This window comes from Colobus angolensis, unplaced genomic scaffold, assembly GCF_000951035.1.
Source record: "Colobus angolensis palliatus isolate OR3802 unplaced genomic scaffold, Cang.pa_1.0 Scaffold4, whole genome shotgun sequence".
Lineage (NCBI taxonomy): Eukaryota > Metazoa > Chordata > Mammalia > Primates > Cercopithecidae > Colobus > Colobus angolensis.
The window spans coordinates 6,894,531-6,906,717 of NW_012117376.1; the positions used below are offsets into that span (position 1 = coordinate 6,894,531).

The following is a 12,187-nucleotide window of genomic DNA, read 5'->3' on the forward strand; positions in this document are numbered from 1 at the left end:
TCTGCACTTTTGTTTGTGTTGTTTTGATTTTGCTTCCTCGCTTTTCCATACATACCTGACCCATCTCTAAATTTTCAAGTTCTTCTTGATATATTTGGACTTTTATATTAATGTTATAGTGGTTATTTTTTAAATTGTGGACTTCTTCCCCAAGAGCAAATTTTTGCATTTGCATTTTGTTTTGTTAGCTCATTTTGTTTTGTTAGCTCATTATACTTTTCTGGTTGTATTTATCCCTGCTGGTTCCTGAATTCCCTACTTTAGTTTTGGGTTTGTGTTTTTTTTTTCAGTAGGGCTTATAACTGCAGTACTTTCTGTCACCATGCATATATGAGAATGCTTTCCTTTTGACATAGGATATAAATAACCACTTGATTGCAAATCAAATTATGGGTCAAACTTTATCTTTCAAAACTGCAGTAATTATTCCACCATTTACTGTTACAGACAAATTGGAGTCCAACGTGATTCTTTGTCCTTGTACATAACCTGTGCTTTTCTGTCTATATGATTTTCTTTTTTGTTGTTAATGAAAAAGCCCACTAGGATGTGTTGTGGTGGAGGTCTCTTCTCACTAATTCTGTCTTGCACTTGGCAAATACTTCAGTCTGAACCTCACATCTTAGGAAAAGTGTCTTCTTTCTTAAATGATTTTTTTGTGTGTGCGGGGGAGACAGAGTCTCACTCTGTCGCCCAGGCTGCAGTGCAGTGGTGCGATCTCAACTCACTGTAACCTCTGCCTCCCAGGCTCAAGTGATTCTTCTGCCTCAGCCTTCCAAGTAGCTGAGACTCCAGTTGTGCTACACCACACCCGGCTAATTTTTATATGTTTAGTAGAGATAGATTTTCACCACGTTGGTCAGGCTGGTCACAAACTCCTGACCTCAGGTGATCTGCCTGCCTCGGCCTCCCAAAGCGTTGGGATTACAGATGTGAGCTACCGCACCCTGCCTTAAGTGATTTTTTTTCTCCTTCAATTTCTCTGTCTTCTCTTTGTGGAATTCCTGATATATGCATATGGATTTTTTTTTTGTCTTTCATGTCACTTGTCATTTCTCTCGTTATTTTAATCTCTTTATACTTTTTCTGTGGATTCTGAATTTCCAAAATTTCATCTCCACTTCACTGTTCAGTTTCTGTGGAATCCAGCTGCTTACACTAGCATTTCTCATCTCTATTGATCTCAGATCCTTCATCCTCTGACTTCACAGATGCAATGCTAGATTTAATCTCATGACAACCATGACTGAACATCTGCTGAGAGTTTTGCCTGTTCTTTATTGTGGTTCAAATAAAGTATTTGCTTTGACCTCTCAGAGTGATCTCCTTCCTCAAAACTTTAACATTTTTTCTTATGTCCAGTGATTTTACTATTTGCTCTCTCTCAAAGATGGAGGCCCATGTGCCTTCAGGGCTGAAGTTGACATGCGTTCTGTGAGAGCTCACTAGGGTCCTTATCCACATCTGTCAGGCCAAATAGAAAAGCTGAGTTTCACTCTGCTCACATCCATCTGGAGGAGGAGTTGGAGATGGCAGTGATAACAAAGGGAGGCTTTGTCTTCATGAGTTTCTTTCTGCTTTGGCAGCTACGTGTTAGCTGGGGCAATAACTGTTAGCTGGGGCAATGACTCCTAGCCAGGCTCAGCCCTCTGGGTCACGTGTACATCTAAGCCTATTTTGCAGAAGGCTCTCTGCTCCCGTGTTGGTGGCATCACTTGAGCTTCCTGGAAGTACAGGTGGACCTCCCAGTAGCTCCTTTGTGGGTCCTAACTCTAGCCCTCACTGTAGTGGAGATATAGCCTGGTTCTCTGTGATCACTGTTTCCCTCCTGAGAATGGGGTCTGGGGTCAGCAGCCCTTCCCAGGGGTCCCTAAGTCTGCAGGGGGCCAGCAGGCAGAGTGGCCATGCTGCTGCCTCCACCCATGTTCTCCCTGGGCTTCCCCAGGATGGCGACTACACTAATTGGCTACAGGTCTCGTTGGTGCTGTCTCTCCCCTGGCCTATCTGTACCACACCAAGCAGAAGATGCACCTTTGTCTTCTGCTACAAAGGCTATCAGCCTACCCTGGTTTCCTGTGGCCATGCAGCTTCCCCCCAGTTTGTGTGTTATTGGCCGGCAATAGTACATCCTGGTTTGCCTGGGACAGTCCCACCGTAACTATTGATAGCACTTTCTTTGACTCTCAGAAGTTTTCTAGTATGAGCAATAAATTACACCATCTCTCTGGTTATCGACAGGATGATGGGAGAGTGTCTGGGAAAGACCAGTTGCTCCCAGATGATCACATCATCCTCCTTCCCAGAAGCCAATGCTATTTTTAAAAATGCAGATTGATGTCAGTTTTCCAAGTAAACCACCAGTCAGTCGGCTTAGTAACAGCCGCTCTCTCCATCCCTGTCGCTCCACACATCCTTAGCAGCCTTCTCCTTTCTGGCACAGGTCATTTAATCTTTCTGGGCCTCTCTTTCTTTCTTTATTAAAAGAGCGTACTCAACTCTGTCATGCCAACCTCACCATGACCACAGGTCAAGTTAAGACTGTGGATGAAAAGCTTTCTAGAAACTTTAAATTGTAAAGCGCATTTAAAAATGTAAGATTTCATTTCAGGAAGGCCTGGAATGTGGAAGGAATTGCTGCATGGGGTACTGGAAGGAATTGCTAGGAATTGCTGCATAAAATCCTTCCTGGCCTAGATTTTATCTTCTGGACTCACCTGCTGGACTCACTGTTCTCTCCTCCTTGCCCCTTATCTCGGCAGGAGAATCATTGCCCTTGGCCACCTCCAATCAAGTTCTCATTAAGTTCAGTGCCAAAGGCCTTGCACCAGCCAGAGGCTTCCACTTTGTCTACCAAGGTATGGAGGACATGGACGCCGGAGGTAGGAAGGTGATCTCGGTTCTTAAGGGACTCATGATCGAAGGAACAGGGATCTTTGACCTCTAGTCTCAGGGTGTTTGGGGGCAGTTACTAGTTTGTAGGGCAATTCCCTGAAATTCAGTTGAATTTTATACATTCACTTACTCAGCAGACATTTCTTAGACAAGTTCTGTGTTAAATGAGGAAGGAAATCAGACAAGGGAAGCTAATTTTTTCCCCTTCCCCACCCCACCCATTGTCTGGCATGGTCCAGTTGGCACTGAAGAGACCAACCCAGGCATCTTACCTAGACACCCCTGGAGCTTGGTTTTATCTGCCGGGCACAGTAAAGGTGCAGGGAAAACACAGGCTTTGAAGTGCCCTGGACAGGGATTTGAATCCCACCTCCCAACCTTGGAGCTAGGCTCCAGCTACGCCAGGCCTCAGAGCCTGTTTGCTCACCTTTAAGAAGAGGGCAATTGCAATGCCTCACTGATAGGATGCAAAGAGGCTTCGGGAAGTAGCTGGTACCAACCCGCCAGTCGGTGTTAGTTCCCTTCCTTACAGGCCCAGAAAGGCAGTTTGGAGCACCCTGGCTTTCACCCCCGGGCCCCAACCTCCACGTGCCCAGGAGAACATCCACTTCTGTAGGGCCCAGGTTCTAAGCGTGGTCCTGTTCATTCGACTCTGCCTAAGATGAGCTGTGTTTCTCTGCAGGGGTGATCCTGCCACAGGGGAGGCCATCCCGGGCCCATCAGCCATTGTGGGCGGCAGGAGGGAGAGAAGACTGGGGTCATGGAGGGCAGGGCCCCAGGCAGGATCTTAAGGCACATGGAGAAAACAGGACAGAGGCAGGGTGAAGGCCCTGAGAAGGTGGAGGAGGAAGGCCCATTCTCCTTGCTAGGCAAAGTGGGACCCTGTTGAGTGAGGGGCGTCATTGGGAAGGCAAAGAACAAAACTGGGCCTAAGGTCTGTGGGAGGTCCACGGCTCTACCTCCCGTGCTTTCCAGGAGCTGTGCTGTAGCACTGTGTGTCCAACTATGCGTCAGTATAACCGGCATCTTCCTAGTTAGCCCTCAAGCCCTTCCCTACGGGAGAGCTTCCAGAGCCTCTCGGGGTTTCATCCAGACGGTCTTTGTTCCAGACCCGTTGTGTGTCTGTCCCTGGGCCAGTTTCTAGGGGGTGAGTCCTCCCCTCAGTGCCCTTGTCCCCCGCAGCGGTTCCCCGAACCAGCGCCACGCAGTGCAGCTCTGTGCCGGAGCCCCGCTATGGCAAGAGGCTGGGCAATGACTTCTCGGTGGGGGCCATCGTCCGCTTCGAATGCAACTCCGGCTATGCCCTGCAGGGGTCGCCAGAGATCGAGTGCCTCCCTGTGCCTGGGGCCTTGGCCCAGTGGAATGTCTCAGCGCCCACGTGCGTGGGTGAGTAACCAGGACCCGGGTGTTGGGGGTGCGGGGGGCGACACGTAGTCCTTTCCCTCTAGGGGAAGCAGTCAGCCCCAGCGATGCCCCACAGCACACAGTGGCCGCTTACCCCCGCATGGCTGAGGTGGGGTGTTCCAGTCAGCTCCAGTCCCTGGCGCTGTGGGCTGTGTGGAAGACAGCTGGGGTACTGGGGACGGGGCACACGTGGAGAGAGGAGCGGAACCCAGGGCCCCGAAGAGAGTTGCATGGGGAGAGGCCATGGAGAAGGCAGGACTGGGGACATTAGGGAGACGCTCCCGTGGGGAGGAGGACAAACAGAGGCTGGGGGCCCTGAGGGAGGAGTCTGCTTGAGGAGGCTCCCACGGGAGCCCACAAAGCCTCTGACCCGACGGCCTCTCTTCCCAGTGCCGTGTGGAGGCAACCTCACAGAGCGCAGGGGCACCATCCTGTCCCCCGGCTTCCCAGAGCCATACCTCAATAGCCTCAACTGTGTGTGGAAGATCGTGGTCCCCGAAGGCGCTGGCATCCAGGTAGGGGCAAGGAGGCGCCTCTGTTGGGCAGGTGGCCCTCTGCTCACAGGTGGCCGACTACAGATGCTGGCTGGTGCCAAGGCCTGAGTCAGGGTAAGCCAGGAAGAGACATATCAGCCCTGTACCTGGCCCTGTGGCTAAGGAGGCTCAGTCCAAATGTGGAGATGTGGCCCCCAAGCAGAAAACACAGCAGGTTCCAGACCCCAAGAGCTTCAGGGGCATGTGGTGGGAGTTGGGTAATCCAGGAAGGAGAAGAGGTGGACATCCCTTGGCCCTGGCCAGGAGGGGAGGCTGAAAGAAGGAATGGGCCTGGAGCTGGAATCTGAAGTGTAGGAAGGATTCATAGAAGTTGTTTCTCAAATGGCTAAAGATTATCTTAAGATTTTGAGGGTTAGAAGGGGAGGCAGTGCTGATGAGAAGAAAGAGCCAAGCACCCAGCACAGCTGAAGCACAGAGAATCCCCAGGCACACACCTAGGGAACCTCGCACAGCCTGAGCTGTAGAAGCTGAACTGGGAGCATAACTGGTACCCAGGGGTAAGAGCCAGGCAGAGGGAGTCCCCAGCATTGGTGCCAAGGCATGGAAGAGGGTCAGGAGCCTGCAAGGCCAACGGAGAGGCAGCAAACTGGGACTCCAGCAGACAGATCCGGGCAGGAGTGGGTTATGGGCTCATTGCTGCAGGACATCTGATGCAATCAAGGCAGGAAAGTGGGGAAACCCAAGGAATGTTCCAGAGATGAAGAGACAGTCAGTGAGACTGTCTTCCCACTTCCTGGAATTTCTTTTCCCCATTCTCTACCTTACAAAATATCCCACTGTCTTCTAATCAATTTTTTCCACATCTGTCTTCCCCACTGGACAACGAGCTCCTTGGAGTTGGGGCTGCATCTTACTTTTATTGGAAGGGACTAGTATAGTGTTAGGCCCAGAGTAGATTCTCAACAAATTGAATTAACTATGGGAAGGGCAGAAAGGGAAAGCAGAGAAGGAGGGAGGGACGCAGGCTGCCTAACCAACAATTCAATCCTCTGCCTTCCCAGATCCAAGTCATCAGTTTTGTCACAGAGCAGAACTGGGACTCCCTGGAAGTATTTGATGGTGCAGATAACACTGTAACCATGCTGGGGAGTTTCTCAGGTAAGCTGGGTTTCCAGGGACTTCAGTTTGGAGGGTGGTGCTAGAACTCCTCATCATGAACATTGCTATTATCATTATTATTATTGAGATATAATTTATATTCCATGAAATTCACCATTTTCAAGTGGACACAGCAGTGGTTTTCAGTAGATTCAAAAGGTCCTACAACCATCACTACTATCTAGTCCCAGAACATTTTGACCACCCCAAAATAAACCAGGTACCCATTTGCACTCCCCTCCCCAGCCCACAGCTAACCTCTAGTAAGCAGCAATCTACTTTCTATCTCTATGCATTTGCCTGTTCTGGGCATTTCATATAAATGGAAGCCTTGTGTGTTTGGCTTCTTTCACTTAGCATGATGTTTCCAAAGTTCACCAAGTCACAGTGTGGTTCAGCACATCATTGTAAGGACAGAGCATATTTTGTGTGTCCGTTCATCAGTCAATGGCTTGTTTCCACTTGTGTGCTGTTATGAATAATGCTCATGCACAAGTCTTGGTGTGAACACACGTTGTCACTTCTCTTGAGTATACACCTAGGAGTGGAATTGCTGGGTCATGGGGGAACTCTATGTTTAACTTTTGGAGGAACTTCCTGTTTTCCAAAGTGGCAACACCATTTTGCCATTCTAGTGATGGAATTCTGAGTGTGGTGGATAGCTGTGCCCAGCGGCCAGGGCAATTATCTGAATCTTTTAGGCCCAGAACTCTAGATAGCCAGGAGATAAAGAGGAATCACATGCTCCAGATAAACTGTCCACACTGCAGGACTGCCCGGAGAATAATACAGGTCAGAGCTTTCCTGAAGATGGCTAAGAGGAGACCCAACTTATACCTCACCCTCCTGTGGGCATATGGTTCTGCCACTGCTCATTTTACAGGAAGCAGATTAGAGTTTCCCCTCCCTCAGCCGTTGGACACCTATCTCCCTCTGAGGAGTGCTAATTTGTCATTTAGTGAGTTTCATAACTGGGGACATCTGGGGGCCTTGGGAGCAGAATGTCAGCAGGTAGCAAAATCCAGAAGAATGGGGAGGAATGCAAGGGCCTGGAGGAGCCAAACTTAAATGACCCCTGGTGTTCTTGCCCTAGGAACAACTGTTCCTGCCCTTCTGAACAGCACCTCCAACCAGCTCTACCTTCATTTCTACTCGGATATCAGCGTATCTGCCGCTGGCTTCCACTTGGAGTACAAAAGTAAGAATCCGGGGTCTTGGCTGGTACAGGGTTCAGGGTGGGACCTAGCAGGTACTGAGCCCCTTCTGAGCAAGGGTTATATTGGAGCTGCATATTGTCCATCCCACGTAAGCCTTCCCACAAGCCTAGGTGAGGATGCTGAAGCCTGGAGAAGGTCTGAAACCTCCTCAAGGCTGAGTTCTCGTCCAAGTGTCTGTTACTCAAAAACCTGTATGTCTGCTCAGTATCTACGCCAGGTATGGAAAGGGGACTTGCATTGGCCAAGGTCCCAGTATATAATTGGGATGTAAGAAAATCGTGCCTTCCTCCCCCAGTTCTAAAACCTGGCCTCTCTAACCCCTAGTTCTGTGATGCAATTATTTTTGAAGTTCCTCCTCTCATTGGATACCTCACTCATCTTCTACCAGATTTCTCACTGCAGGCTCAAACCCTTATATCCTGGCTTCTGGCATCCCTAAGTGGTCACTACTAAATACTCTTCACAGAAAAAGATTTGTAGATGTGCCTTCTGGGGATCAAAGAAAGAGGTTTCTAGGGAAACTGCCTGCATACTGGGACTGCCTGCCCCACCTCCTTTCTCCACTGGGTACAGGGAAGAATAGGTAGGCAGCAGCATTTTTTACACTTTTATTCGGCATATACTTATTGAGCATTTACAACATGCCAGGCACTGTGCTGGGATTGGGAACAATTAAGATGGGTCAGTCAAAGTCCACTAGAGAGAGGTAGATACAGAGAGGTGCATGACAGCATTACAGGTGCTCTCTTGGATGACTCTAGATGGTAGAGAAGTGGTTCAAGGGAGAGAATGGTTGTGGGCAGGTGAAGATGCAAATGTCATGAAGAAACATTGAGCACCTGCAATGTGCCACGCCCTGTGTTAGGTCTCCACAGAACAAAGGTGAATAAGACAAGGCCCCTGCCTTCAAAAGCACAAAATCTAGAGGGAGAGATGGACATGGACACAGTCATTTTAGTGAAACCTGAGGTGCTAAGAAAGTACAAAAGAAAGGAGCTAAAGCTAGGCCTTGCAGAAGCGGATGCCTGAGTTAGGTTTGCAATGGGAAGAGAAAAATGTAGGAAGGCATGATTGGCTTGACCATCTGTGACAGCATAGGCCTGTGCAGAAAGAAGGCCCACTTGGTGCTAGATGCCTGATTGGGTCAGAACTATATGTTACACACATGCCCACCTGGGTCTGTGAAACAAATGAACTTCATCCACCTGCTTCGGAAAGAATTACATAGATCCCAGGATGCTCGTCACCTGAAAGAACTGAAGCATGCACCTGGAAAAAATTAAAAAGACCCAGCCCAGGACAGCTAGAAGCAGACCCTGCAGGGTAGAGGGTAGGACAGGGACCTCTGAGACTCCTCCCAGCAGATATGTAAGGCTTCACTCCCCTGGTGCAGTGAAATATCCTGGGTTTCTTGACTAAATCACTTTTTTTTCCTTTTACCCCTTCTTCTCTGTTCTCTCCAGTTTTGTTTCTCTATCCAATATTTTGAGTTCTTAAATGTTCCCTAGAATCCTCTCTGTTCTTTCTTCTTCCAAAGACACATTTTCTTCCTAAATCACTTTACCATTCTACTGCTTCATTCCCAGGAAAAAATCCACCTCTTCTCAATTTTATTTGTCCAAGAGGAGTGGCAGTTTTCTCAGTAGCTGACATTTCATGTGTTGTCCCCTCATGATGGGAAGAGCTAGGGAGAAACAGAGCTTCCCACTGTATTTGGAGACTGGAATTCCTAGGAGCCAGGGCCCTGTAGTTATACTTTATTTTGTAGGATAATCTACAAAGAGCTCACAGACGATAGAGAATTAACTGCTATTGTGGATGCAAATGGTTTTGAAGGGTACTGAAAAGTCACATCCACTGCTATGATTCATAATTAATGTTTATTTAATTTAAATGGAAAAGGAGCAATATGCTTTCAAAAGTAGTAAATTACATATGATAAAAAAATTTTTCCTTTGCTGTAAGCATGGCTTAAATAAAATGAATCTGTGCAGCATAAGATAAGTTAGCATGGACTTTTCTCCGTCTCCCTCCATTTTTCTCTTCAGCCTCACCTTTCTCCCATTCCATTTTTCTTCCTACCACGCTTCTTTGTTCTCATTCAGCTTTTCTGTCCATCACTGGACAGTAAGTAGGTCTTTCCAATAAGTCAGTCTACTTAGTTGTGACCACTGCACTAAATAGTGAGTTTTGTTCTACTTGGAGTATGGAGAGGAAGGGGGAGAAATAGCCAAGATGACAAATGAATCACTTGAAACTCAGTTTGATGATTTTTTTAATGCTTGTCCTTTGGGGTCTTTTGTCTCAGCTGCTGAGAGTTTTGGACAAGGCTCAGAGAGCTTTCATTTCCAAATATCACACTCACATCTTAAAAGCACATGTGGGACAGGAATTGCCTGCGAAGAGTGTGAAGGAATCTCCAGAGTGATAGCAATGTTCTGTGGTTTTGACAGGTGTTTGGGTTACAAAGGTACAGGCATTTGTCAAAACTCAACACAGGTACACTCAAGATTATGATGTTTACTTGATTATTACCATGTTCACGCACAATTTGTGCATTTTGTTATATGTGAGTTTCCCTCAGAAGGAAAAACAGCACATGTAGTTATCAGGGTCTCATCTCTGAACGTGGCATGAGGACTCATCTGCTGCTGCCTGGGAAGATGGTTTGGTGGCTGGTGGTCTAGGCTGATTGCTCCTTCCCTGTTTCTTTTCAATGAGCCCCTAGCTGCCTGTGGGCACTGGATACACATGGACTCCTCAGGGAGCCTGTATCCCCCAAGGGAGCCTGCAGAAGGGCCAAGGCTGCCGTCTCCCATGCTCTCTGGGCCATGCCACCCAGATACACAGTTCGCCATCCACCCCTTTCTGCCGCCTTGATGAAGAAGACCACTTTAGAGTTTACAGCTACCTCTCCACCTCCTCATGAGTCTTCTGGCCCTTGCCCCTAGAGAAGTGCCCTCCAAGTCCAGTCCAGCAAGACACAGACACTTTTTAGTGCATCTGAAGCGCCTGCACCTGTACATGGACTCCTGCAAAGCACAGAAGAGGCAGGAAGCCCCCTGTCTGGAAATGCTACACTCCCATTTGCTGTGTGAGAGGCAGCCAGGGAGGGATTCAAAGCAGGATGAGGACCATTTTAGGAGGGGAGGCAGGGAGAGCAGGGGACAGGGTCAGACATGGGCTCGTGTGGCCTCAGGTCTTGGCCTCCACTTGGCAGACCTGGGGTCAGACTGGGTTTGCTCTGACTCTAACTGACTCTAACTGAGCCCCTGAACATTGCTGATATGTCCCTCCCTGCTCTCCTTCCTTCTTGATTTTCTTTTCTCTCTCTCTCTTTCTCTCTCTCTCTCTCTCTCTCTGTCTTAGTCCACAGGATCTGTCTTCTTAGGATAACGAAGACAGAGGGGAGTTAAGAGTAGGAAGCAGGAGGGATGTGGGAGGAGAGCATGCAGAGAAGTCTCCCTAGCTAAGACCCCTCTCTAAGAGCTCAGTGGGTGGACAGGACAGCTAGCATCCCCTGGGATCACACCCACCTTCCCCAAGGAGCTTTGGTCTGTTGAGCCTCCGTGCCATGTAAATATTCTGTTTTTCTCTGTGTGCTGCAAGGTGAAGACAGTTGGGAAGAACTAGCCTACAAGATGAGAGAAAGCACAAATTAGAGGCACCCCTTCTCCCTGCCGCCAGCATCACCCCAGCCTAACGCCGTGCTGACCTGCTGGGCTAGTCCATTCTCCTTTCCTTCTGTCTCTGTCTTGTCTAGCGGTGGGCCTGAGCAGTTGTCCGGAACCTGCTGTGCCCAGTAATGGGGTGAAGACTGGCGAGCGCTACTTGGTGAATGATGTAGTGTCTTTCCAGTGTGAGCCGGGATATGCCCTCCAGGTACCTCCCCTGACACCCTAGAGCAGGAAACAGGTGTCCCCTGAGATGTGGTTGACCAGCCTTGTACCAGCAGAGCTACAGTCACCAAAGAACAGGGAGCAGTCCCCAGGTCCCCTGGGTACCATTATCCTCTCCTGGAGCTGTTCATGCAAAAGATAAACTCTGCTGACTTTAACAATTTGGCACAAGCCAACCTCCAATGTGTTCCTGCAAAGTTGGGTTTCATTCGGCTTTAGGGAAATTTAATTTCCCTTTGAAGGCCATCAGGGAATTTAGTAATTAAAGGAATCTCACAAGGAAACCTCTAATAATGAGAATTCTTTAGTAATGGTTGTTAATAATTGTCCTTCCCCAAATTCTTTCTCCCTCTGCCTTACTCCCATCCCACAGTGGATCTGTGTGTCTTTGTGTATCTTGTTCCTTAACATGAGGCCCCTGAACCTGACCCCTGTACAGCCCCTGGTTGTACATACAATTGTGCCCACCGGGACAGCTAGCCCATCCCTGTTCCTGATTCCTCCAGGGCCACGCCCACATCTCCTGCATGCCCGGAACCGTGCGGCGATGGAACTACCCTCCTCCACTCTGTATTGGTAAGAGAGCCTAGACTTTACAATTCATTCCAACCCATTTTCTCTCAGGGATCTTAGCTCAGTAGTGTATCATTGAGTTCAAGCTCAAATCAGAAGAAAGTTTGATATTCTAGATTTGTTCCAAGTCAGTCATTTTAAACTGATGTTTTTGTAATCTCTAACTCCTGTTTAACACAGTCATGACTTTTGGAAACCTCTGCCCCACCAAATGAAAAGTTACAGGAGGTCTGCCCGTTTGAAAACATGATGATGACTGTTCTGGCTCCAGTTAATCAATCAGATCCCTGATGAAATTTCTAGGCACTTTGGGCTTCCCCCATAACTTCTTGTGGGACAGACAGACAAATCTAGTAAAGATATGCTGAGGGTGGCTGGGCGCAGTGGCTCATGCCTGTAATCCCAGCACTTTGGGAGGCCGAGTCAGATGGATCACTTGAGGTCAGGGGTTCGAGACCAGCCTGGCCAACATGGTGAAACCCCATCTCTACTAAAAATACAAAAGTTAGGCAGATGTGGTAGCACATACCTGTAATCTTAGCTACTCGGG

At 48.5% G+C, this 12,187-nt stretch overlaps 1 protein-coding gene across 1 annotated transcript in view; it reads left to right on the top strand.

Annotated features, from left to right (window-relative positions):
* The window catches only part of CSMD2 (CUB and Sushi multiple domains 2), a 621,011-nt gene that overhangs the window by 505,195 nt on the left and 103,629 nt on the right, over window positions 1–12,187 (top strand). Inside the window, exons 33-39 of the mRNA XM_011955655.1 lie at window positions 2,760–2,855; window positions 4,075–4,278; window positions 4,687–4,811; window positions 5,852–5,948; window positions 7,042–7,146; window positions 10,929–11,047; window positions 11,571–11,640. Coding sequence (XP_011811045.1) covers window positions 2,760–2,855; window positions 4,075–4,278; window positions 4,687–4,811; window positions 5,852–5,948; window positions 7,042–7,146; window positions 10,929–11,047; window positions 11,571–11,640 — 816 coding nt within the window. The remainder of the gene's footprint in view (window positions 1–2,759; window positions 2,856–4,074; window positions 4,279–4,686; window positions 4,812–5,851; window positions 5,949–7,041; window positions 7,147–10,928; window positions 11,048–11,570; window positions 11,641–12,187) is intronic.